The sequence below is a fragment of the Pseudophryne corroboree genome, chromosome 3 (genome assembly GCF_028390025.1).
Source record: "Pseudophryne corroboree isolate aPseCor3 chromosome 3, aPseCor3.hap2, whole genome shotgun sequence".
In the NCBI taxonomy this organism is placed as follows: Eukaryota; Metazoa; Chordata; class Amphibia; order Anura; family Myobatrachidae; genus Pseudophryne; species Pseudophryne corroboree.
This window is the reverse complement of record NC_086446.1, coordinates 15,360,927-15,388,906: the sequence shown is the minus strand read 5'-3', so window position 1 is coordinate 15,388,906 and position 27,980 is coordinate 15,360,927. Positions and strand designations below refer to the sequence as shown.

At 46.6% G+C, this 27,980-nt stretch overlaps 1 protein-coding gene across 3 annotated transcripts in view; it reads right to left on the bottom strand.

Moving 5' to 3' along the window:
- Nucleotides 1–501: 501 nt before the first annotated feature.
- LOC135056965 (oocyte zinc finger protein XlCOF6-like) overlaps nt 502–27,980 on the bottom strand; it is a 76,040-nt gene continuing 48,561 nt past the window's right edge. The window contains exon 3 of one of the 3 annotated variants that reach the window (XM_063962763.1): nt 502–3,953. In XM_063962763.1, coding sequence (XP_063818833.1) covers nt 2,200–3,953 — 1,754 coding nt within the window. In that variant the 3' untranslated portion in view covers nt 502–2,199. The remainder of the gene's footprint in view (nt 3,954–27,980) is intronic. The other 2 variants (XM_063962765.1, XM_063962762.1) reach the window with 2 other exon arrangements.

Genomic DNA, 27,980 nt, shown 5'->3' with positions numbered 1-27,980 from the left:
TGGTATCCAGCAATGCCCGCGTGACCTGGTAGACAATCTTGCAGACCGTGCCAATCCCTACTCCAAATAAACTGGAAACTGTGCGATACTCTCCAGGGGTAGCATACCACCAGAGAGCAATCGCTAATCTCCTGGCTGGCTCAATGGGCTTACGGAACCTGGTGGTCTGCATGGTTATTGCGGGGGACAGTAGTTCCAAAACATACTCGAATGTAGCGCGAGACATCCTGAAGTTTGACATCCACTGCTCCTCCTGATATGCTAGAATAGTCTGCATGAATGCTTCCCCATGTCTGCGATCTCTCATCCACATTCTTCGGCTTGGTGTACAGTTCATTGTTATTAAAGAAATAACAACAGTGGATGATATACGCGCTCTCCTCCTTTTCAAATATTTGCGTCGATAGGTAGCCCTCTCTGCAAAGAATTGAGCTCTCCTTCTCCAGCTCTGCAGTAGGTAGCACAAGGTGAAAAGCTGCATCAAGCTGTCTGTAGCAGAAAGCAGCAGTAAACTGCAAACAGTCTGCGACTCCATGCTAGACACAGCTACTGCACCGGCGTCCATTGCTGCAATGCTGCGAGCAGGCCCCACCCCTCCCTTTTGGTCCTTTTGATGACATCATCTTGATGAGACAGTAAAAAGTCCATTTGTAATGACAGCAATAGGCTTTTACAGAGCTTACCCGGGTTAAGTGGAAACAGATCAGACACGGGAATAACCCGTGTCGAAGTGTAGTGGAAACGGGGGAGCCGACACGGGTTGTAGCCGTGTTAAACATCCCGGATCGGACACGGTACGTAGGTGGAAAAGGGGTAATAGTAACGGAACTTAAAAAAACAGAGACAAAATGGATATATGAGCTTCAAGCAATGATGCCACGGGGGCTCAATACAGACATAGAACGAAAGTTTTTTTTATAAACAAACATTTTTAGATTCGGAATGTCAAACAAAGAAAAAGCAAGAACTCAGGTAACATTCTTTATAAAGAATTGTTTTTAATGAAATTAATTTTTAAATGATTTCAATTCATATAGATACACTGCAAAGTCATAAACATGTGCTACCCGCTCTTTTTGTGAAGTCACTTCTTTAAGGACTTGCATTTTTAACAATTTTTACTAATAAAGTTATTGAAGATTTCAGTCTATAAAGACTCAATCCAACAACATCAGCCTTCTTCCTTGACAAAGTGCAACGTTACGAAACGCGTTGGATGCTGGGAACCGGATACACGTCACACTAGAAGTCACGGAACGAGCACTTCCGGTATCGTGCAGCATGCCAGGAAAGGAGAGACTGTGAGGACGAGTGACCAGCGCCACGGGAGAGGAAGGTAGGATAGGGACAGACAGCTAGGGAACCCACCTACTGCCCACAAGGATATGGAACTCGGACACTTACACATCTCCATACCGGCAACCCGGTTTCCAATACATATACTCTAAAAAGAGTGTAAACATTCTGCAGTGCAGTAGTCAAATAAATTGTTCATTATTTTTAACACACATTTTAGCTGATATTAGCGCTCCTATCCCCCCCCTTTTTTTTACATAATTCCAACCCGTTTGCACGCTGCACTTTTTCACAGCTGTGCGAACGGGTTGGCTCTGTGCATGCGCGTCGTTGTCCAGCGACAGCAGTCGCTGGGCAACGACCGAAACAGCAAAGAAAGGGATTGCAGCAGCGATCGCTAGAAGATTGCAGAAGGAAAACGTTCCGGGGCGACAACTGAACATTTTCTGGGAGTGGAGAACGAAGGCGTGTACAGGCATTTGCAGGGCAGGTGTCTGACATCAATTCCGGGACCTGACAGGCTGAAGACATCGCAGCGGGTACGTCTGAAGCTACTTAGAAACTGCAAAAAATGTTTTTGCATAGCACGGTTGCACAAGCGTTCGCAGCCTTGCTATGCAAAAAAACCCTCCCACATAAGCGGTGTCTAGTTGATCGCACAGGCAGCAAAAAGTTGCACCGTGCGATCAACTCTGAATGACCCTCATGGTTTGATGACTTTGTTGTAGAAGAAGTTGACTGGCCAACACAGAGTCTTAGAAAATATACAGAGGAAATTACTAAAAGTTCCACCGGAGTGATCTAGTCATCTTATATTAATGACACACATTCCAATATGTGGAAGGATAACATAAAGTGTTAAAATACTGTGTGACAGGAGTGTTGCTTCAAACCTGTTTTGTATCAACTCATAGTAATGCTTCTCCTGTGTGAAATCTGATGCGTAACAAGATGTGATTTACCTGTAAAACATTTCCCACACTCAGAGCATCGAAATGGCTTCTTACCTGTGTGACTTCTCTGATGTCTAACAAGATCTGATTTCTGTGTAAAATATTTCCCACACTCAGAACATGGAAATGGCCTCTCACCTGTGTGACTTTTCTGATGTTTAATAAGATCTGATTTCTGTGTAAAATATTTCCCACACTCAGAGCATCGAAATGGCTTCTCACCTGTGTGACTTCTCTGATGTCTAACAAGATCTGATTTCTGTGTAAAATATTTCCCACACTCAGAACATGGAAATGGCCTCTCACCTGTGTGACTTTTCTGATGTTTAATAAGATCTGATTTCTGTGTAAAATATTTCCCACACTCAGAGCATCGAAATGGCTTCTCACCTGTGTGACTTCTCTGATGTCTAACAAGATCTGATTTCTGTGTAAAATAATTCCCACACTCAGAACATGAAAACAGCTTCTCACCTGTGTGACTTCTCTGATGTATAACAAGATGTGATTTGCGTTTAAAACATTTCCCACACTCAGAACATGGAAATGGCCTCTCACCTGTGTGACTTCTGTGATGTGTAACAAGACTTGATTTCTCTGTAAAACATTTCCCACACCCAGAACATGGAAATGGCCTCACACCTGTGTGACTTCTCTGATGCTTAACAAGATGTGGTTTGTGTTTAAAACATTTCCCACACTCAGAACATGGAAATGGCCTCTCACCTGTGTGACTTCTCTGATGTGTAACAAGATGTGATTTGTGTTTAAAACATTTCCCACACTCAGAGCATGGAAATGGCCTCTCACCTGTGTGACTTTTCAGATGTTTAATAAGATCTGATTTCTGTGCAAAATATTTCCCACAGTCAGAGCAAGAAAATGGCTTCTCACCTGTGTGACTTCTCTGATGTTTAACAAGACTTGATTTTTGTGTGAAACATTTCCCACACTCAGAGCATGAAAATGGCTTCTCACCTGTGTGACTTCTCTGATGTTTAATAAGACTTGATTTTTGTATGAAACATTTCCCACAATCAGAGCATGGAAATGGCCTCTCACCTGTGTGACTTCTCTGATGTTTAACAAGACTTGATTTTTGTGTAAAACATTTCCCACACTTAGAACATGAAAATGGCTTCTCACCTGTGTGACTTCTCTGATGTGTAACAAGATGTGATTTCCGTATAAAACATTTCCCACACCCAGAACATGGAAATGGCCTCTCACTTGTGTGACTTCTCTGATGTATAACAAGTTGTGATTTACAGGTAAAACATTTCCCACACTCAGAACATGGAAATGGCCTCTCACCTGTGTGATTTCTCTGATGTATAACAAGATGTGATTTCTGTGTAAAACATTTCCCACACTCAGAGCATGGAAATGGCTTCTCACCTGTGTGAATTCTCTGATGTGTAACAAGATGTGATTTCCGTGTAAAACATTTCCCACACTCAGAACAGGGAAATATATTATCAGGTGTATGAGCTGCACTATGTGTAACAGAATCTGAGGTATCAGGAGAACAGTCCTCGCAGTTAGGGGGATCAGATGATATATCTGTGCTGTGCGGTACTGGATGTATATTTAGCATAACAGCGCTGTCTCCTGGAGAATCCTGTGTGATGTTATCTTCTGTTTTAGTATCTGCAGACAAGATGAGATCTCCCTCCAAGGCATTCCGGTTTGTGCCGCCATCTACTGGAGATAAAATAGCTGTATTATTATTATTATTTACAGATCTTTATATAGCGCCTACATATTACATTGTACAGAGAATATTTAGACATTCACATCAGTCCCACCAGGGGAGCTTACACTCTATATTCCCTACCACATGTACACACTAGGGTCAATTTGTTATCAGAAGCCAATTAACCTACCAGTATGATTTTTGGAGTGATTGAGGAAACACAAACAAACTCCACACAGAATGCACATTGTTCGGGAATTGAACTCATGACTTCTGTGCTGTGAGACAGCAATGCTAACCACTACACCACCATCTTACTATTACTAACAAAGAGGTCTAGATGATTCATTTCAACTTGCAAACTTTGGGGGGCATTCAATTAATCGTGGTACTTTACAGCATAAATAATCCCCCGGGGAATTACGTAGCCAGATACACAGTGCTTATCAGGGATTATGCTTCGGATAATCACCGATATAGCCCACAGAGCCGCGACAACACATAGGATCGGGGAATTATCCCTGAATCCATGGGTGATCGCCCGGTACCGCAACATTTTTCTCCTTAAAAAAAGGGCTCTAATTGAAGAGCACGATAATGACCATCAGTTATTAATTAGTTATTAATCGCGCTATCATCCCGTTTTTCTTTGACAGAAAAAATAGCGCAGCCATTCTAAAAAACCCTTTGACCACATTACAAATGCACAAACAACAAATAAATACACTCATGGAACAGATACAACACTGGCTTATAATGCCACAACCACATTATCAGCACGTCATAGCCCCGGCCACAGGGACATGCAGATAGCACATCACCGATGGATATCCCCCCATAATGCAGACTTTGCTGGGTAACATTCCCTAGCCAGCATTACAGAGCAGGAAGCCTCATCAGCCAGTGATGTTGCTGAACCACAATATCCATCCAGACCGCCTCACACATAAACATGGGACACTTGTGGCCTAATTACCAACAACTGCATCCACACTACACAAAGTGCTCCAAGTGGTTATATAAGGAGATTTATGGTAGACTTACAATAGTTAAATCTCTTTCTGCGAGGTACAAGGCGCTACACAGGGAATACATCAGGGTGGATCTTGATCCGAGCCACAAACAAGCTAATGCTTTGACTGTTCCCACGATGCACTGCACCGCCTCCTCTAAAACCCCACCTCCAGGCACTGGAGCTCAGTTTTGTTAACCAGTCCAATGCAGTAGCAGGTAAAAGAGACGGTAGATGTTACCTACAACCCCAAAGAAGCTAAGTGCGTCAGGGTGGGTGCCCTGTGGAACCCAGTGTACCTCGCTGAAAGAGATTTAACCATGGTAAGTCTACCATAAATCTTCTTTTCTGCAGCAGGGTACACCGTGTTCCACAGGGAATACATTTGGGATGTCCTAAAGCAGTTCCTCAGTGGAGGGGACGCACTGTAGCGGGCACAAGAACCCTGCGTCCAGAGGAAGCATCCTGGGAGTTGGAAGTATCAAAGGCATAAAACCTAATGAACGTGTTCACTGAGGACCACGTAGCCGCCTTGCACAATTGTTCTGCGGACACACCATGGAGGGCCAACCAAGAAGGTCCAACAGACGAGTAGAATGGGCGTTTTTGTAGCAGCAGTAGTTGGGAGTCCAGTCTGCGCATAGGCTTGTGCAATCACCATTCTAATCCATCTGGCCAAGGTTTGCTTATTTGCAGACCAGAAAAAAACAATTTGTGTTCCCTAATGCACACTGAGTGAAAAATAATACTACATAATAATCAGATAATACGGAGATCTTAGTTACGTATATATCTGCAGATATAGGGTTAAGCCCCCAGGCCGTTCGGCAAGGTGTCTCCGTCACTGGGGGTCACTAATACTAGGTATGGGTCCGTGGTGCAGGACCCCATCACGTCGGCACAGGTCGGCTACCCCAGGTCAGCACACAGGTGAAAGTTAATAAGGGTTAATAAGAAGCACATAAGTGCTATATAAGTGAAGTGTAATTAAAATAATACAAAAATATATACAAAGTGATAGGGAAAATCATTAGAGTTAATAAGGTGTTAGGATGTGCCGACCTGTAGCCACCCAGCCACGCCGACACAGGGGCCACCGCACCCCACACCCACCCCATAAATAATTACATATATGTCTGGGTCTGAATGCCCAGTGTAAGGCCACATGATAATGGCTTCTTATTAGCCCTTATTAACTTTCACCTGTGTGCTGACCTGGGGTAGCCGACCTGTGCCGACGTGATGGGGTCCTGCACCCCGGACCCACACCTAGTTTTAGGGACCCCGTATTATCTGATTCTAATGTAGTATTATTTCTCACTCCGTGTGCATTAGGAAACACAAATAGTTTTTTTTTACACAGAATTACCCCTCCCTTTTAGCACCTGAGTGGCATCACAATCTAATTGAGCAGCTTGCCATTTTGTGCATTATTTGCAGGCCAGCCACGTTTGTGAAAACCAAAAAGTACAAACAAGGTATCTGACCTCCTGATAGAGGCAGACCTATCCACGTAGATACGGAGAGCCCGTACCACATCTAAAGACCTTTCTTTGGAGGACAATCCAGAAAAGTTGAAGGCCGGAACCACAATCTCTTGGTTAAGGTGAAAAGATGTCACCACCTTAGGCACATAACCTGGGCGAGTTCTAAGAACTGCCCGGTCACAATGAAATATCAGTAAGGGTGGACGACAGGACAACGCTCCTAAGTCCGATACCCTTCTAGCAGAGGCAATAGCCAGTAAAAACAGTACCTTGGCGGTGAGCCATTTAAGGTCCACTGTCTCAAGAGGTTGAAATGGAGACTCTTGTAGGGACTTCAGGACAACAGATAGATCCCGTGGAGCCACAGGAGGAACATAGGGAAGCTGAATCCGTAACATACCCTGAGTGAATGTATGAACGTCAGGTATAGACATTTTTCTCTGAAACCACACCGACAAGGCAGATATGTGAACCTTGAGGGACGCCAGATGAAGTCCGAAATCCAGGACTTGTTGCAAAAATGCCAGAAGTTTGGAAGTACTAAACTTGTAAGCATCGTAATTCTTAGCAGCACACCCGGTGAAGTAAGAATTCCAGACTCTATAATAAATCCATGCAGAAGCCAGTGTGCGAGCCTTTAGCATAGTTTGGATAACCGCCTCAGAGAATCCTTTGCCCCTCAGGAGTGAAGCTTCAAGAGCTACGCCATCAAAGCCAGTCTGGCAAGGTCTGGGTAGACACAAGGGCCATGAACGAGGAGGTATGGGTGTTGAGGAAGTAGAAGACACTCTATCGAGAGACCCTGTAGGTCTGAGAGCCAATGCCATCTCGGCCACTCCGGAGCGACTAGAAGTAGTATTCCACTTTCTTGCTTGAACTTCCGAAGTACCCTGGGCAGGAGTGACACTGGCGGGAACATGTAGGGCAGCCGAAAGTTCCATGGAATTGCCAGTGCATCCACGAACTCTGCTTGAGGATCCCTTGTCCTTGATCCGAAGACCGGAACTTTGTGATTGTGTCGAGCCGCCATCAGGTATACATCTGTTAGGCCCCACTTGTCCACTAGGAGTTGAAAGGCTTCCGGATGAAGACTCCACTCTCCGGCGTGAATGTCCTGATGACTGAGGAAATCTGCTTCCCAGTTGAGAACTCCGGGAATGAACACTACCGATATTGCTGGCAGATGGCGTTCCGCCCAATGGAGGATTTCTGATACTTCCAGCATTGCCATGCAGCTCGAGTGCCGACTTGATGATTTATGTATGCCACCGTGGTGGCGTTGTCTGATTGTACTTGAACAGGCCTGCTCCGTACTAGAGGCAGGGCAAGTGTCAAAGCATTGAGCACTGCCCGCAATTCCAGAATGTTTATTGGGCAATGAGATTCCTCCCTGGTCCACCAACCCTGGAGAGAGTGTTGCTCCAACTCAGACTGGCGTTCGTTGTCAGAAGGACCCAGTTGGAGATCCAGAAAGAACAGCCCCTGCTCAACTGTTGGTCCTGTAGCCACCAGTTCAGTGACAGAAGGACCTCCAGAGTCAAGGAAATCATTTGAGACCTGATCCGCTGAGACCGGCTGTCCCACTTGGAGAGGATTAACGTCTGCAGAGGGCGGGAATGAAATTGAGCGTACTCCACCATGTAGAAAGCCGACACCATGAGGCCTAGTACTTGCATCTCTGAGTGTATTGACACTCCTGGGCGAGAGAGGAAGTATCTGATCCTGTCCTGAAGATTCAGGACTTTCTCTGGAGACAGAAAATAAGATTTTACTTACCGATAAATCTATTTCTCGTAGTCCGTAGTGGATGCTGGGGACTCCGTCAGGACCATGGGGACTAGCGGCTCCGCAGGAGACAGGGCACAAAAATAAAGCTTTAGGATCAGGTGGTGTGCACTGGCTCCTCCCCCCATGACCCTCCTCCAAGCCTCAGTTAGGATACCGTGCCCGGACGAGCGTACACAATAAGGAAGGATTTTGAATCCCGGGTAAGACTCATACCAGCCACACCAATCACACCGTACAACTTGTGATCTGAACCCAGTTAACAGTATGACAACGTAGGAGCCTCTGAACAGACGGCTCACAACAAGAACAACCCGATTTTTTTGTAACAATAACTATGTACAAGTATTGCAGACAATCCGCACTTGGGATGGGCGCCCAGCATCCACTACGGACTACGAGAAATAGATTTATCGGTAAGTAAAATCTTATTTTCTCGAACGTCCTAGTGGATGCTGGGGACTCCGTCAGGACCATGGGGATTATACCAAAGCTCCCAAACGGGCGGGAGAGTGCGGATGACTCTGCAGCACCGAATGAGAGAACTCCAGGTCCTCTTTAGCCAGGGTATCAAATTTGTAGAATTTTACAAACGTGTTCTCCCCCGACCACGTAGCTGCTCGGCAGAGTTGTAATGCCGAGACCCCTCGGGCAGCCGCCCAGGATGAGCCCACCTTACTTGTGGAATGGGCCTTGACAGATTTAGGCTGTGGCAGGCCTGCCACAGAATGTGCAAGTTGAATTGTGCTACAAATCCAACGAGCAATCGTCTGCTTAGAAGCAGGAGCACCCAGCTTGTTGGGTGCATACAGTATAAACAGCGAGTCAGATTTTCTGACTCCAGCCGTCCTTGAAATATATATATTTTCAATGCCCTGACAACGTCCAGCAACTTGGAATCCTCCAAATCGCTAGTAGCCGCAGGCACCACAATAGGCTGGTTCAGGTGAAACGCTGACACCACCTTAGGCAGAAAATGAGGACGCGTCCGCAGTTCTGCCCTGTCCGAATGGAAAATCAGATATGGGCTTTTATACGATAAAGCCGCCAATTCTGACACTCTCCTGGCTGAAGCCAGGGCCAGTAGCATGGTTACTTTCCATGTAAGATATTTCAAATCCGCCGATTTGAGTGGCTCAAACCAATGGGATTTGAGAAAATCCAAAACTACATTAAGGTCCCACGGAGCCACTGGGGGCACAAACGGGGGCTGTATATGTAGTACTCCTTTTACAAAAGTCTGGACTTCAGAAACTGAAGCCAATTCTTTCTGGAAGAAAATCGACAGGCCCGAAATTTGAACCTTAATGGACCCCAACTTGAGGCCCATAGACAATCCTGTTTGCAGGAAATGTAGGAATCGACCCAATTGAAATTCCTCCGTGGGGGCCTTCCTGGCCTCACACCACGCAACATATTTTCTCCAAATGCGGTGATAATGTTGTGCAGTCACCTCCTTCCTGGCTTTAACCAGTGTAGGAATGACCTCTTCTGGAATGCCTTTTTCCCTTAGAATTCGGCGTTCAACCGCCACGCCGTCAAACGCAGCCGCGGTAAGTCTTGGAATAGACACGGTCCCTGCTGAATCAGGTCCCGTCTTAGAGGTAGAGGCCACGGATTTTCCGTGAGCATCTCCTGAAGTTCCGGGTACCAAGTTCTTCTAGGCCAATCCGGAGCCACGAGTATCATTCTTACTCCCCTTTGCCGTATAATTCTCAGTACTTTGGGTATGAGAGGCAGAGGAGGAAACACATACACTGACTGGAACACCCACGGTGTTACCAGAGCGTCCACAACTATTGCCTGAGGGTCTCTTGACCTGGCGCAATACCTGTCCAGTTTTTTGTTGAGGCGAGACGCCATCATATCCACCTTTGGTTTTTCCCAACGGTTCACAATCATGTGGAAGACTTCTGGATGAAGTCCCCACTCTCCCGGGTGTAGATCGTGTCTGCTGAGGAAGTCTGCTTCCCAGTTGTCCACTCCCGGAATGAACACTGCTGACAGTGCTATCACATGATCTTCCGCCCAGCGAAGAATCCTTGCAGCTTCTGCCATTGCTCTCCTGCTTCTTGTGCCGCCCTGTCTGTTTACGTGGGCGACTGCCGTGATGTTGTCCGACTGGATCAACACCGGCTGACCCTGAAGCAGGGGTTTTGCCAGGCTTAGAGCATTGTAAATCGCTCTTAGCTCCAGTATATTTATGTGAAGAGACATCTCCAGGCTTGACCATACTCCCTGGAAGTTTCTTCCCTGTGTGACCGCTCCCCAGCCTCTCAGACTGGCATCTGTGGTCACCAGGACCCAGTCCTGTATGCCGAATCTGCGGCCTTCTAACAGATGAGCACTCTGCAACCACCACAGAAGAGACACCCTTGTCCGTGGCGATAAGGTTATCCGCTGATGCATCTGCAGATGCGATCCGGACCATTTGTCCAGCAGATCCCACTGAAAAGTTCGTGCGTGGAATCTGCCGAATGGGATTGCTTCGTAAGAAGCCACCATCTTTCCCAGGACTCTTGTGCATTGATGCACAGACACTTTTCCTGGTTTTAGGAGGTTCCTGACAAGTTCGGATAACTCCTTGGCTTTCTCCTCCGGAAGAAACACCTTTTTCTGAACCGTGTCCAGAATCATTCCCAGGAACAGCAGACGTGTTGTCGGGGTCAACTGAGATTTTGGAAAATTCAGAATCCACCCGTGTTGTTGCAGCACTACTTGGGTTAGTGCTACTCCGTCCTCCAGCTGTTCTCTGGACCTTGCCCTTATCAGGAGATCGTCCAAGTAAGGGATAATTAATACGCCTCTTCTTCGCAGAAGAATCATCATTTCGGCCATTACCTTGGTAAAGACCCGAGGTGCCGTGGACAATCCAAACGGCAGCGTCTGAAACTGATAATGACAGTTTTGCACCACGAACCTGAGGTACCCTTGATGTGAAGGGCAAATTGGGACATGCAGATAAGCATCTTTTATGTCCAGGGACACCATAAAGTCCCCTTCTTCCAGATTCGCTATCACTGCTCTGAGTGATTCCATCTTGAACTTGAATTTTTGTATGTACAGGTTCAAAGATTTCAGATTTAGAATAGGTCTTACCGAGCCGTCCGGCTTCGGTACCACAAATAGCGTGGAGTAATACCCCTTTTCCTGTTGTAGGAGGGGTACCTTGACTATCACCTGCTGAGAAAACAGCTTGTGAATGGCTTCCAATACCGTCGCCCTGTCTGAGGGAGACGTTGGCAAAGCAGACTTTAGGAACCGGCGAGGGGGAGACTTCTCGAATTCCAACCTGTAACCCTGAGATACTACCTGCAGGATCCAGGGGTCCACCTGTGAGCAAGCCCACTGCGCGCTGAAATTCTTGAGTCGACCCCCCACCGTTCCTGAGTCCGCTTGTAAAGCCCCAGCGTCATGCTGAGGGCTTTGCAGAACCCGTGGAGGGCTTCTGTTCCTGGGAAGGAGCTGCTTGCTGCCCTCTCTTACCCTTTCCTCTGCCTCTGGGCAGATATGACTGTCCTTTTGCCCGCTTCTTATAGGACCGAAAGGACTGCGGCTGAAAAGACGGTGTCTTTTTCTGTTGGGAGGGGGTCTGAGGTAAAAAGGTGGATTTCCCGGCAGTTGCCGTGGCCACCAAATCCGATAGACCGACGCCAAATAATTCCTCCCCTTTATACGGCAATACTTCCATATGCCGTTTGGAATCCGCATCACCTGACCACTGTCGTGTCCATAAACTTCTTCTGGCAGATATGGACATCGCACTTACTCTCGATGCCAGAGTGCAAATATCCCTCTGAGCATCTCGCATATAAAGAAAAGCATCCTTTAATTGCTCTAAAGTCTGTAAAATACTGTCCCTATCCAGGGTATCAATATTTTCAGTCAGGGAATCCGACCAGACCACCCCAGCACTGCACATCCAGGCTGAGGCGATGGCTGGTCGCAGTATAACACCAGTATGTGTGTATATACTTTTTAGGGTAGTTTCCAGCCTCCTATCAGCTGGATCCTTGAGGGCGGCCGTATCAGGAGACGGTAACGCCACTTGTTTTGATAAGCGTGTGAGCGCCTTATCCACCTTAGGGGGTGTTTCCCAGCGCGCCCTAACCTCTGGCGGGAAAGGGTATAATGCCAATAACTTTTTTGAAATTAGCACTTTTCTATCTGGGTTAACCCACGCTTCATCACATACATCATTCAATTCCTCTGATTCAGGAAAAACTACAGGTAGTTTTTTCACCCCCCACATAATACCCTTTTTTGTGGTACTTGTAGTATCAGAGATATGCAAAGCCTCCTTCATTGCCGTGATCATATAACGTGTGGCCCTACTGGAAAATACGTTTGTTTCTTCACCGTCGACACTAGATTCAGTGTCCGTGTCTGGGTCTGTGTCGACCGACTGAGGTAAAGGGCGTTTTACAGCCCCTGACGGTGTCTGAGACGCCTGGGCAGGTACTAACTGGTTTTCCGGCCGTCTCATGTCGTCAACTGATTTTTGTAATGTGCTGACATTATCACGTAATTCCATAAACAAAGCCACCATTCCGGTGTCGACTCCCTGGGGGTGACATCACCATTACCGGCAATTGCTCTGCCTCCACACCAACATCGTCCTCATACATGTCGACACACACGTACCGACACACAGCAGACACACAGGGAATGCTCTATTGAAGACAGGACCCCACTAGCCCTTTGGGGAGACAGAGGGAGAGTTTGCCAGCACACACCCAAGCGCTATAATATATATGGGAACAACCCTATATAAGTGTTGTATCCTTATAGCAGCTTAAATATAGTAATATCGCCAAAAAAAGTGCCCCCCCTCTCTGTTTTACCCTGTTTCTGTAGTGCAGTGCAGGGGAGAGTCCTGGGAGCCTTCCTCACAGCGGAGCTGAGCAGGAAAATGGCGCTGTGTGCTGAGGAGAATAAGCCCCGCCCCCTATTTCGGCGGGCTCTTCTCCGGAGTTTGTGAGATCTGGCAGGGGTTAAATACATCCATATAGCCTCAAGGGCTATATGTGATGTATTTTTTAGCCATAAAAAGGTATTATACATTGCTGCCCAGGGCGCCCCCCCAGCGCCCTGCACCCTCCGTGACCGCTGTGTGAAGTGTGCTGACAACAATGGCGCACAGCTGCAGTGCTGTGCGCTACCTCAGGAAGACTGAAAAGTCTTCTGCCGCCTGCTTCTGGACCTCTTCCATCTTCGGCATCTGCAAGGGGGGTCGGCGGCGCGGCTCCGGGACCGGACTCCATGGCTGGGCCTGTGTTCGATCCCTCTGGAGCTAATGGTGTCCAGTAGCCTAAGAAGCCAATCCATCCTGCACGCAGGTGAGTTGACTTCTCTCCCCTAAGTCCCTCGATGCAGTGAGCCTGTTGCCAGCAGGACTCACTGAAAATAAAAAACCTAAAAACTTTTTCTAAGCAGCTCTTTAGGAGAGCCACCTAGATTGCACCCTGCTCGGACGGGCACAAAAACCTAACTGAGGCTTGGAGGAGGGTTATGGGGGGAGGAGCCAGTGCACACCACCTGATCCTAAAGCTTCATTTTTGTGCCCTGTCTCCTGCGGAGCCGCTAGTCTCCATGGTCCTGACGGAGTCCCCAGCATCCACTAGGACGTTAGAGAAACAATCTTTGACTGTGTGTGTCCAGCAGTGCCCCCAGGTGCACCATGCTCCGAGCAGGGACCAGTGAGGACTTTCTCCAGTTGATGAGCCACGTGTGGACTTGTAGGAATTGTACCATCAGTACCAGATGACTGAGGAGAACATCTTGGGAGTTAGCCAGGATCTGCAAGTCGTCCAGATACGGCAGGATCCTGATTCCCTGACGACGGAAGTGGGCCGTCATCACGGCCATTACCTTGGTGAGGATCCGAGGAGCCATGGCCAGTCCAAATGGCAGAGCCTGGAATTAGTAATGTAGGTTGCCAATAGCAAACCGTAGATATTGCTGAAGCGAAATGGCAATAGGTATGTGCAGATAAGCAGCCTGAATGTACAGGGATACCATATAGTCTTTGGGTTCCATAGCCAGTACAATAGAGCACAGTTTCCATATGGAATTTGGCCACTCTCACAATGTTGTTCAATGATTTGAGGTTGAGAATAGGCTGGAAGGACCCATTTGGCTTCGGAACTAGAAACAGGGTTGAATAGTATCCCCTGCCTCCCTGGGACAGAGGTACCGGCACTACCACTCCTGTGTCCAGGAGGGATTGCACAACCAAGTGTAGAGCTTGCACTTTTAACGGATCTAAAGGCGAGGGGGACGTCTCTGGAAAGAGATTGTGTACCCGTGAGAGACAACTTCCTGCACCCAAGCGTCCAAAGTGGTCTTTAACCAGGCCTGGGCGAACTGCAGAAGTCGGCCTCCCACCCTGGGGTAACCCCTAGGGGGAGACCCGCCCAGTCATGCAGCAGGCTTATCTTGCTTGGAAGCAGGCTGACGGGCGGCCCAGGATTGTTTAGGTTTAGGCTTAGTGGTTTTGGAAGCACGAGCCTGCCTCAGGTATGCCTGACCTTTCGCTTTTCGTGTAAGTCAAAAGGAACGAAAAGTGGTACTCTTAGCCTTCGGAGCAGAAGGATTAGTACTTGGAAGAAACTCAGTCTTGGCAGACGCCAAGTCAGTGACAATCTTGTTCCGATCCTCCCCAAACAGGATGTCTCCCTTAAAAGGGAGTACTACCAAGGTCTTTTTGGAGTCCAGGTCCACCTTCCAAGACCTCAACCACAAAATGCGGCGAATGAGTATAGAAGTAGTAGAGGCTTTGGCGGCCATTACGCCTGCCTCAGAGGCCGCCTCCTGAATATAGTAGGAGGCTGTGGTAATGTAAGACAGGTATTGTCTGGTGGTGTCTGAAAAATCCTGAGGTAGGTAGCTCATCCTCAATTGCCTCAACCCATGCTTCAATTCCTTTCACAGCCCAGGAGGCTGCTATAGTGGGTCTATCTATAGCACCGGCAAAAGTGTAAATAGACTTCAGGCATTCCTCCACATGCTTATTCGTTGCTTCAGTGAGGTGACAGTGGTGACCGGCGGAGTAGATGACACCACAAGACGGGCGACATAGGAGTCCACCGGCGGTGGAGTTTCCCACTTGTTACTCAGCTCCGCAGGGATAGGATAACGAGCTAGCATCTTCTCAGACAGGGAGAATTTCATACCTGGAGATGACCAGGATTCCTGACGTATGTCAACTAAATGGTCAGAATGTGGTAAAACTACTTTAGTAACCTTCTGACATTTGAACTTATCAGGTTTCTTAGACGCAGTAGTGGGCTCGATCTCATCATCTATTTGGAGAATCAGATTAATAGCCTCCACTAGGTCAGAAACATCAAGCTGGGTTGTAGATTACTCATCAGAAGCGACTGTATCAGTGTCTGATAGATCAGTATAGTCCCCATCATTATCGGAAGAATAATCCGAAATTTTAGTGGATTGTGAGGAAGAAATGGCCCACTTAGATGACCCCTTGACCCCCACAGAGCATGGGTTAGACTTCTGTCTAACCAAAGATTGATTTAATTGCTGTAACTGGGTAGGCAGGTTGTCCGCCCAAGGCGGATTACCTACAGGGACATTATGTGGCTGCAATGGCACAGGAGGTTCCACAGATGGCGTAAGACGTGTCACAAGCGTATTCAGCATTCTTGAGAATGCTGCCCAAGGTGGGTCCTGATTGGCCACAGTTGCTGCGGGTTGACTGGAGGGTGTATGGCACTCAGCGCCTGAACCATCAGCTACACCTTCCCCCTCAGGTAAATGCTTGGTGCAAGCACTGCATGATGCAGGAGCGTCCGCGGATTTCCCGTCCTGTGCGGCAGACATTATAGGGAATGTAGCCTTAGATCGTAACAGTACAATATAGCCAGACAAACACAATACCTGAAAATAACCCCCTGAATTATGTCAGAGGAATTAAGTGGTATGAGGTGACTGAAATACACAGTGAAAAATACTAAATAGTATATGCTGTGTAGCACTATATGTTATATGAAAACCCTGACGCACTTAGCCCCCTAGGGTATAGAATATAGTGATAGCAATAGGTGTGATACACGAGAATGAAATCCACACGGCAGCTACAGGCACACTCAGTCAAAGGTACAATGCAGAAGTTATTACAGATAAACAATAAACTGCACTGGACTAGTAATACTACATATATAGATATATGACTATAGATATAACAATGCACAGTAGATACTGGATGTATATCACCGAATACTTGTACTAAATACTCAGATTGCAGTACACTTGTTCTTAACTAACACTGTCTAAAATGACATGTATAATACTTAAGTCTCTGTAAATGCACAGCGCTGATGAGAATGGCGGCTTTACAGAGGAGACAGTGCCCTGCAGTTCCAAAGATCAGCGCAGCTAGTGAAAATGGCATCCAAACGCTGGCAGGGAGTGAGGGAGAGAGATGCAGCTCCAGGGCGGGAACACCAGCAGTAGATGGCGCCCGGAGCTGGGGGAGGGGCTACAGGTCAGCGCCTTATTCCCTATGCTGGTCCTCACCATCGGGTACTATGGAGCATATAGCTAATGGATTTGAGTAAATCCGACCTGTGCTCCTTGCCCTGGTGGATATAGTGGGGGTCCCTGCATGGCCACAGTGTCCACGCAAGCATCGTGGTCCATCTCCTAAGACCGCGACCGGTTCGCAATTTACCAGCGGGACCCTCTTACCTCCTCCCTGATGTGCAGCCAGGTGATCCAGAAGAGCGTTCAGCAGTGTGTGCGCCTGAAGACCGGAGCGCCTCTGCTGCAAGTACCCGGGAACCAGGCCACGGGAGTATGCAGCGCTGCGTGGGGAGGTGATGGAGCCACAGCACAGAATGTCAGAATGACTTTACAGTGCTGTGACCCTTGAAGTCTTCATCAAAAAGCTCTTGTCAGGGCTGCGTTACCTGCACTGCAGGTACCAACTTAAAAACAGCTCCAGTGCCTGGAGGCGGGGTTATAGAGGAGACGGTGCAGTGCATCCTGGGAACAGTCAAAGCTTCAAGATCAAACTCTACACCCCATCTATTCCCTGTGGAATCCTAGTGTACCCCGCAGTAGAAATACAGTATATGCGTGCAGGGCACAGAGCGGCGGAGGCAGCAGGACAGGGTAGGGGAATGGTGCAGGGCACAGATTGTGGGGGAGGCAGCAGGACAGGGTAGGGGAATGGCGCAGGGCACAGAGCGGGGAGGCAGCAGGACAGGGTAGGGGAATGGTGCAGGACACAGAGCGGGGAGGCAGCAGGACAGGGTAGGGGAATGGTGCAGGACACAGACAAGCAACATGAGAAATAGGAAGACATCAGAAGGTTAGAGCAGGATACAGAGACAGATCAGCAGATAAAGAGCATTAGTACGGAGCCTCCAAGAACAGAGCCTGGAGGCAGCCATTGTATAATGACGGGAGTGTGGTTATAGCTCTGTGTGAGTGAGAAAAATAGGATTTTAATTACCTACTGGTAAATCCTTTTCTCGTAATCTGTAGAGGATACTGGGAACCCTTTAGTACCATGAGTATAGATGGGTCTACTAGGTGTCAAAGTCAGAAAAATATCACGATGCACACTGCCATATTTGCACCTCATACAGGTCCCTGCTGCGCATGCGTGCGCTCTCCCGTGCGTGCGCATACTCGCTGTTGCGGGCACCCGCAGGCGCACGGTATGCGCATTTACGGTAGAGATTGTATGCGTCTAGCGGGCGACTCTTTCGTTACATATTTTCACTATATAATGAATTTTGTAGATTATGGTCCCTTTGATAGAATCTGAAAGTTTAGTTAATGTAGCATGTTCATGGACAGAGAAATCCCTCTTTGTTTGATACGAAGGGTCAGACAGGAGTAATACAGTGGTGTTTAGTATCCATCGGAAGAATATTTAATTAGCAATATTCCGGTGTTGGTTTGAAGCGAATTAATCGCTCGTGCGAATAGTTATGGACATAAGAAGTTTATGTCCATTTACTATTATTTGCACTTACTTATCCATGCGGCGGGAAACCTAGTTTCCCACCCACCTGAGCAGTTGGAAATCGTCACAGCCCACCTGTATGAATCAACCTATGACCTTTTGTTATAATGCGAGGAGGAATTCCTGTGTCCAATGAACAATGAGATTGTAGGGACCATTGAATTGTATTGTGTGTGGGGCATAAATAGACAAGCCGATCACATCCAGCTCACTCTTCAACGGTTCTCATTGCTGAAAATCGGGAGCTGGATGTCCAGAGGCGCATGCGATCGTTCCCCTTGTGCGTAAGTTTTCTCCGCAATCATATTGTCTTTCTTGTTATTATGGGCCATATCTCTCTCTCTCTCTCTTCTCCTCTTTCTCTCGTATTCTCTTAAAACGTAATAGTATTGTATTGTATTTCCTGTGTAGTTACCTGGTTAGTTAGTCTATGTTATATTGTAGTGTATGACTTGTATTGTATTATTCTTTTTGCAAGTATAATATTCATATAAGGCGTTAGACCCTAAGCCCGGTAGTTGTGTATTTATTATAGTGTTAAGTATTCACAGAGCGTCGGTGACGCTCAAACAGCTTTTAAGTTAATAAGGTTACACTGTGTTGCATCTACACCCTATCTCTACACTAAGGTTTTACAGCATATTACATTGTTTATGGTTTAGATTTAAAGGTTTAACATTGTGAGCGTCTGCGCCGCTCGTGATCTCCTCGTGGTCTCGAGCGTCCGCTACGCTGATAGCGTAGCATTACGGTAGTCGCTCACCTATAAGTGTGCCCAATACCAACAGCGTATTCTCGCGAGCGTTTGTGTCGCTCGAGCGGCCCGCTCCCGATACAGCGTCCGCTACGCTATAGCGAACCATTATGTTAGTCGGCAGCCAATAGCGTGCCTGCCTGTGATCTCTTGGCCGTGAGCGAACGTGACGCTCGAGCGTCTCGACCTCGGCTAAGCGATTGCTACGCAACGTGCGTACCCTTACGGTACTCCATACGTCAATAGCGTACAGTGTTCTTAGGCCTCTTAAAGGGTTTTAAATAAGATAAATATTTAGCTTTATCAATTGGCGGCTCGTCCTGTCCTTCACATATCTCTGCTAGGTAATTTCAGCAGACATTATCCATCAGCAAAGGGCGGGAGATCATATTCTTCGCAGTGCTGACGGGATAAGCGTCTGCTTCGCTTAGTAAAGGGTGCTGAAGGAATCCGGAACCGGAGGTAAGAACAAAACGCTAGTGTCTTTTAAAACTGTTTTATTTCTGTCTTGCGTACGCACGCACATATCTGCATTTCTTTTTCATTCGTGCATTCATATATCACTCTCCTGTTTGCCATTTTATAATTGATAAACGTGCTAAGAGAGATTTGTCGCTATTTCATAGTTAAAGTGTAAAAATAATGCGTTAAGGGATAAAGTGAAAAGCACACACGCAGCTCTACCTAAAGGTACAAGGAGAGATTGGTGTGGGGTTCAGTAGAGGATCGAGGATCATCTACATTGATAAACGTGTACATTGTGTTACGGTGGACATTGGTTTTGTGTACACGTGTCTCTAACAAAGGGCTGAGACTCGCGTACGCAAAGGCCGACGCACGTAGCGTAAATTACGCAACGGAGCGTCTGGGTACGCCCACGTAACTCAAGTCACACGATAGTGTTGATTTTCAACAGGCGATAAATAGCGCAACAGGCGATAAATAGCGCAACAGGCGATAAATAGCGCAAAACGCGATAAATAGCGCAAATCTATTTTAATATCCGAAATTTAAATTAATAGATCCTTCTCCAAATTTACAACACATCTGGTCTAAAGAAAAATTTCTGCGCAGAAATAGAAATAGAAACAAAAGTGTACATGTGGTGAGTGAGTGTTTGCAATTATATAAGTTTTTACAATTTTGGGGATTGAACCACAGAAATCATCGAGTTCTCGTGAAGTACATACGTGTAAGTGACATACATGGTGGCTAGGGAGGCATCCCTGGTTAAACATAAAATTTGAGCATTAGAGTGTAGCAGACCAGGAGGTCATACTGTAACAGACCAGGAGGTCAGACCAGGAGGTCGCATAACAGACCAGGAGGTCCAGGTACAGCAGACAAGGAAGTCCGCTATAGAGTCAAGTAGCCCAACACCAAGAAGGGTTGGAGCGTAACCCATATAGGCCATAAAGCTCAGGCTGAAGGAATTCGCAGCTGCTGAATGTCGATTCCACTGGTCGCTCCGTACATAAGATTAGTTGCTTATGTACTGAACGATTGTACCGCACGTAATTGTGTGCATTAGTTAGTCTGACCAGTACCATTTGTGTACAAACCCGGTCATAAACACTATTTGTACATTCTGACGTGATTTGTGTAATTTTTTATTTTTAAAAGGGAAGTTCGCTGGTCACTCAGGAATTATCCAACAACCCCACAGTTACTGGAAAGGGTTAATGCTCTGCGGATCACACCCACATGTTCCAGTAAACGAAGGTTCATAGGGGCCCTGGGTCGAGTACGCCAGCACTATATCAGTGTGTGGTCGTATTGGTCGGCGTGGGCGAGTGAGTGGGGTACTCGGTAAACCACCACCGTCAGCCTATCGTGAACATTTTGGTTTTTTGTAAGGGTTCGCTGAAGACCCTGATATAAAGGTCAGAGGTAGAGCAAGCAACACCTGCAAATTATGGGGGCCAGTTGTTCAGGAAGGGGGCGATCAACCTCGGTTCGGGTTGATTTAGTGAACCGACCAATTGGGTCGGCAAGGTACATAATGTGTGAAAAATACGGCTCACACACAGAAGTTTTATGTGATGAATGGGAAAGAATGACAATGCATGACGGGGAGAAATTCCCAAGAGTAGGTAGCTTCAGCCCAGAAGTGTTAATGAATTTAAGGAGGAGGATATGTCTCATTAAATCAACAAAGAGACGAATCCAACATTATGATTATTTGCAGTTATGGCAACAGGAGGGTGAAATACAGAGAGGATTGGCTCAGGCGGCGGGATCGAATCCTATCAGGAAACTGGTAGCCACGGCCCCGCCGCCACCATACATATCAGGAGAGAAATTGGTTGCGGAGAATGACGCATTAGGGGGTAACAAACAGGCACTTAGCAACTGTATAAATGTTAAGGATAATGTTAATAAGTTAACCAATGCAAGTATTAACCCGTGCAAGTTGTACCCTGTTTTGAACTTTCCCCAGGAGTGTGATCAAGAGGACGAATCGGCAACAATATCGGCTCTCTCTCTAGCAGCCACCATATCAGAAACAACAGTAGGCACGGCCCAACCCATAAGATTAGTAACAAAGCCCCCTAGCGGAGGGACAGGTGAGGTCGTATCAACGGGTAAGTACGGCACCATACACTATGCTGAAACCATTTCACCACAGACTGTAGAATCTACACAGAATGATGTTGTTAAACTTGCTCCCGTGAGGGTAATAGCTGTTCCAAATGGGAAAACGGACACTACAGGAGTCACTCCTATCAGGAACATTGCCATGTACAGCCCGTTTTCCCGAATGGAATTAAGAACCATAGTGTCTGAATTCCCTGATCCTAGAAAAGACTTAGTTGCTAGCCAGAAATACATCAGAGACCTTGGGAACACTTTAGAGCCCAATAACAAAGACTGGCAGATATTGCTGAGGGCATGTTTACCCTCCAATGTCGACGCAGCTCAATTTTTAGCTGACTGTGGATTGGATCAGGATGTACCTCTTACAGATGTGTACAACAAAGACAATGTAAAAAGAATAAATTTACAGTTAAAGGAGTATTTCCCAGCTGTAGCCAAATGGAATAGAATTTTTTCCATTAAACAAAAAGAGTCAGAAACAGCTGCTGATTATTTCCACCGGGCATTATTAGAAATGGCAAAATACACTGGCATAGAGGACATTAGGACCAATGCAAATCATCAAGAAGTAGCAGTATCTGTGCTAATGGATGGTTTAAAAGAAGCATTAAAGACAAGGGTACAGACCACGCAACCATGTTGGCGAGGTCTGTCGGTGGCTACTTTGAGAGAGGCTGCTATTGATCACGACCGGAATATCACCAGACACAGGGAGTCACAAGGTGATAAGTTAATGGCCGTAAGTATACAGGCCCTGACCACAAAGCAGCCTTTGTATAGATCACCAAACCCTGTGGGTAAGTCAAATGTGGTAACATGTTATTTTTGTCATAAACAGGGACACATAGCACGAGACTGTAGAGCGAAAAATTCACAAAGATCATACCAACCCCCTAGACAACGACATGACACACGAGATTGGGATCAGGGTCCACAGAGACGGAGTTATGAGCCACATACAGGGGAAACAAAAAGATATCCCCCAAAAGGAGACTGGCAAACTCCTGGCAGTTTCCATTTAACCCCCTTCACAAGTAGTTGCTGCCAGCGGGATTCAGGGAGGTCACCATACCCAATAGGGGTGTGGCCATACCTGTAATCTGCAGCCAGTAAAATTGATTGCAAATCTTGGAAGTGAACCCGAGATTGCAATAAATGTAGCTGGTAAAACATTAAACTTTCTTGTAGATACGGGGGCGGCCAAATCAGTGATAAATTCGACAGTGGGCATGAGAACCACTGGTAAGACAATTCCAGCCATAGGGGTAACGGGAGTAGTCCAGCACTACCCTGTTAGCAAACCAGCCGAGATTACAGTAGGGCCTTTACATACCAAGCATTCCTTTTTGCTGGCTGCATCGGCACCGACTAATCTCCTGGGAAGAGACTTATTGTGTAAAATGGGGTGCATCATTTATTGTACTCCTGAAGGTGTATTCTTGGACATACCTGAGAATCACGCTCAGGAAGTGCGAGACATGTTAGACTCCCCATCAAAATTAATGTCACATACCATTATGACAAATAGGACTCCATCCCAAGTAGAAGAAATGACATCCCAGATACCAGAGTCACTTTGGACTAAAGACGGACAAGACACTGGATTGATGGCAAACGTAGCTCCGGTAGTTGTACAAGTAAAAGATGGTAGGATAGCTCCAAAAATCCCACAATACCCTCTGAAGCCAGAGGTGGAGTTAGGAGTGTATCCCGTAATAGAGCGCTTGCTACAACAGGGCATTCTGGTAAGAACGTCCAGCACTGCCAATAGTCCCATCTTCCCTGTAAAAAAAGAGTGGGGGGAGGGGTTACCGGCTAGTGCAGGATCTAAGGGGGATTAACAAAATAGTTGAGAGTCAGTTCCCCGTAGTGCCAAATCCAGCTGTCATCCTTATGCAAATCCCTCCCACTGCGAAATTTTTCACTGTTATTGACCTCTGCTCCGCTTTCTTTTCGGTACCTCTACACCCTGACAGCCAATATTTGTTTGCATTCACATACAGAGGAGTCCAATACACATGGACTCGATTACCACAAGGTTTCATAGACAGTCCAAGTATATTTTCCCAGGCTTTGCATGATTGTTTACAGTCTTTCCAACCAGAGAGTGGATCAGTATTAATACAGTACGTGGATGATCTACTACTGTGTTCTGATTCAGTGGAAGCATCCCTGAAGGATACGAAACAGCTCCTGTTTCATCTTTCAGACACAGGACACAAGGTTTCCAAAGACAAGTTGCAATTATGCCAAACTAAGGTAAAATATTTGGGACACTGTCTAACACAAGGACTGAGACACCTGACCGCTGATAGAATTCAAGCAATTAGAGACATGACTCTGCCACAAACCCAGCAACAGATCAGAACATTTTTAGGAATGTGTGGGTATTGCCGTAACTGGATCCCAGGATTTTCCATTCTAGCATTACCTTTGCAGGAGATGGTCTCCTCAAACAAACCTGATCGGATTTCGCATACAGACGAGTCCGAGATGGCGTTTGAGAGACTTAAACAGTGCCTAACGCAGGCACCAGCATTAGGTATGCCAGACTATGGGAAACCCTTTGAGCTGTACGGAACAGAAAGTGCTGGTTGCGCGGCAGGCGTCTTAACCCAAAAGCACGGTGATGCCAGCAGGCCAGTAGCATACTATAGCGCTCAGCTAGATACGGTAGCGCGATCCCTCCCCACATGCTTGCGAAGCGTTGCTGCGATAGCATTGCTAGTAACGAAAAGCGAAGATGTAGTGCTAGGTCACAACCTCACAATTCATACACCACATGCAGTGTCAGCCTTGCTAAATTCTGCCCAAACCAGGCACGTCTCATCAGCACGGTTTACAAGATGGGAATTGGCACTAATGGCCCCCGTAAACATCACCATAAGGAGATGCAGTGCATTAAATCCTGCAACATATCTCCCAGGTGTGCCTGGACAGGCACAAAGGGTGGAGGATGAGAGTGGTGGGGAAGGAGGATTTAATACAAAGGAGGACACACATGATTGTATGGAATATTTGACCCAAAATTTTACCGCAAGGCCTGACATCAGTGACAACCCACTGGAAGATGTAGATCTAACTTTCTACACGGACGGTAGTTGTCACAGACAGTCAGACTCGGGAGACTTGTGTACTGGATACACAGTCGTAGATGACCAAGGCACCATAGAAGCGGAACCGCTAGGCCCACCTCACTCAGCCCAGGTTGCTGAACTGGTCGCCCTAACCAGAGCATGTGAGTTGGCTAAGGGCAAATCAGCCAATATCTACACCGACTCTAGATACGCATTCGGGGTAGTCCATGATTTCGGAGCCCTATGGCGCCTCAGAAATTTCATGACGGCAGCTGGTACACCGGTAGCGCATGCAGCTCACATCAAAAGGCTTCTAACAGCGATACAGGAACCCGACAGAGTGGCTGTTATCAAGTGTAAAGCACACACATATAGCCAAGACCCAGTATCACTTGGTAACAGCCGAGCAGACGAAGCAGCTAAGTTAGCAGCTGGTACCCCCAGACAGACAGACACCACACAACTGATGGTATTTAATACCATCAACACACAGAAGTTGTGTGAAATGCAAAATTTGTGTTCCTCACAGGAAAAGGCAGTCTGGAAGGCGAAGGGATATGGCCAGGAGTCCTCAGGACTCTGGACGGATGGACAAGGTAAACCAGTGGCCCCCAGAGCATATCTCCCATGTTTAGCTGAGGCAGCTCACGGGCTGACTCATCTGGGCAAGGAAGGAATGTGCAAGTTGGTAAGAGCATATTGGTGCGCCCCAGGATTTTCATCTCATGCAAGTAAGAGAGCAATGTCATGCCTTACATGCTTGAGAAAGAATATCGGAAAGGCAATACCAACAGAACCATCTCATATCCCACCTACAGGCGGTCCTTTTCAGGTAATACAGATTGACTTTATTCAATTACCCCCTTGTCGAAATTTGAAATATGTACTTGTTTGTATAGATGTATTCTCAAATTGGGTCGAAGCATTTCCTGCGGCCACAAATACCGCTAATTTGTATGTAGATATGGTATCCCTAGAATAATTGAAAGTGATAGGGGTACCCATTTTACAGGTGATGTCTTTCAAGGAATGTGTAAGTTGATGGGAATTGATAGCAAGCTGCACACTCCATACCGTCCACAGGCGAGTGCGAAGGTGGAAAGAGTGAACAGCACTATTAAAAATAAACTGAGCAAAGTTATGGCAGACACAGGATTGACATGGCCAGAAGCTTTACCCATTGTACTGTACAGCATCAGAACCACTCCCAGGTCCCCTCTTAATCTGTCTCCCTTTGAAATCTTGTTTGGTCGACAACCGCATGTTATGATTAACCCTCAGGATGATTTGAAGTGTAACAATGAAGTGACTGTAAAATACTTGATTAACATGAGTAAACAGCTAAGGAATCAAAATGATAATTTGAAGTTGGTGATTCCTGATTTACCAGATAGTAATTGTCATGACATTGAACCTGGGGATTATGTAATGATACGGAATTTTCTACGCTCAGGTTGCCTTATTGACAGATGGGAAGGACCATACCAAGTCTTATTGACTAGCACTACAGCATTGAAAGTTGCCGAGAGAGAGACTTGGGTTCATTCGTCCCATTGTAAGAAGGTTGCTGATCCAGAGAGGTCCCGTGATAAGGAACAGACGGTAGAGGAAGTTGTATCACTGGAGTGTCTGTTCCAGGAGGACTGAGGCGGCACCTGAGCATTGAGAATCACAAGATCAAAAGCAGTTGTCGATTCCCTGTTCCCTTTTATTGTTTTTCTCCACTTCCCATCCCCTCTCCCTCAAATTATTTTTCCCCCTTCTCATTCTTCTTCGTTTCCTCCTAAGATGGACTTGCCTCAAGAGACTGTGATCCGGATTTTCCTGTTGACCATGATGTTGACCAGAGCAGTCTGTTCCGGCGAGAGTACCATGGAGGTCGAGAGAGGTTCTGGAATGGGTTCTGATGACAGAGATGGAGGCGTAGTTTCCCAAGAACAACATAACCAACAAGCAAAGGCGAGTATCAGAAAACGATCCGATAGCATTGACCATAGAAGGAATTGTGAAGGATTGTTAGCTGAAGAAAACTGTATCTGTAGGCTCTGTGACAATGTAGTTGAGGATGGGTGCATCAAGAAATGCCAATCCAGTTTTAATATCCACATGGACCGGCATCCCTTGAGTGACTATCACTCCTTAGTGGGTAGTGTGTTAAATCAAACAGATTGTTGGGTATGCTCTCAAGTACCTCAAGGTCATAGCAAATCAGGACTAGTACCATTTCCTTTAACGATAGGTGAGGTACTTGAGCTAAGTGGTGGGAGGCCGGTGGACAGGAGGTTTAATATCTCCAGTCCTCCTAGTTTGAAGCTCCACCAATATCATGTGGATAGATCCCTAATATGTTTTAACATTTCCAATCCCCGAAAGCCGGGAAATTGGGAAGTGTCATGGAGCAACCAAACCATGACCTTTTCATATAGAGCAGATAGAATGCCGACAGATACAGAACTTATACGCCACATAGCTGGTAGTGGAAAATATTTCCGATATAGGTATACCCTAGGAAGTAGGATTACGAGAGTTGGAGAGGTATTACCAGGAAACTGTGCACATATCGTACAAGCTGATACGTGTACTAGACAGATGGGAAAATTAGGGTTAGGAGATTTCACATGGAAGATGTGTAATATGGTTATGTCCTACTCCGTCGCATATGTTCTCCCCGATGATGCATATTTCATATGCGGGAGGAAGGCGTATAAGTGGCTTGCCCCAAACTCTGAAGGATTGTGTTATATTGGAAAAGTACTGCCTGAAGTAATGACTGTATCACATGCCAAAATGAAAGATATACACCGTGTTGCCCAAGCTCCTTATACTCATACCCATTACGAGCACGTAGTTAAACGGCACCTGATAGAAAGAACAGAGCATCCGGCCTCTGACATGATCCATGAATTCACCGGGATTCAGTTTCTAATCGCGTTAGACATCACTCGCACCGCCAGAGGAGTGCTGAATTATAAATACATATCTGCGCTCGCAAATTTGTTAGACAATATCACAGAAATGTATGATGACACGTTTAGGTATACTGGAAGAGAACTTCAAGCTTATAAAACAGAACTAGTTCAGCATAGAATGATTCTCAATTATCTCACGGCAGTGACAGGTGGATATTGTGTCACACTGGCAACGCAGTACGGCGTGAAATGTTGCACATATATTACAAATAGTACCGAGGACCCGGTCGAGGTCATAGACCAAAAGATGGACGATATTCTCCAATTGAAGTGGGAATTTCGCAGGAGACACAATCTCACTCTTGCTGCTGTAGGTAATGAGCTGACTGGTTGGGTGTCATGGTTGAACCCGCAAA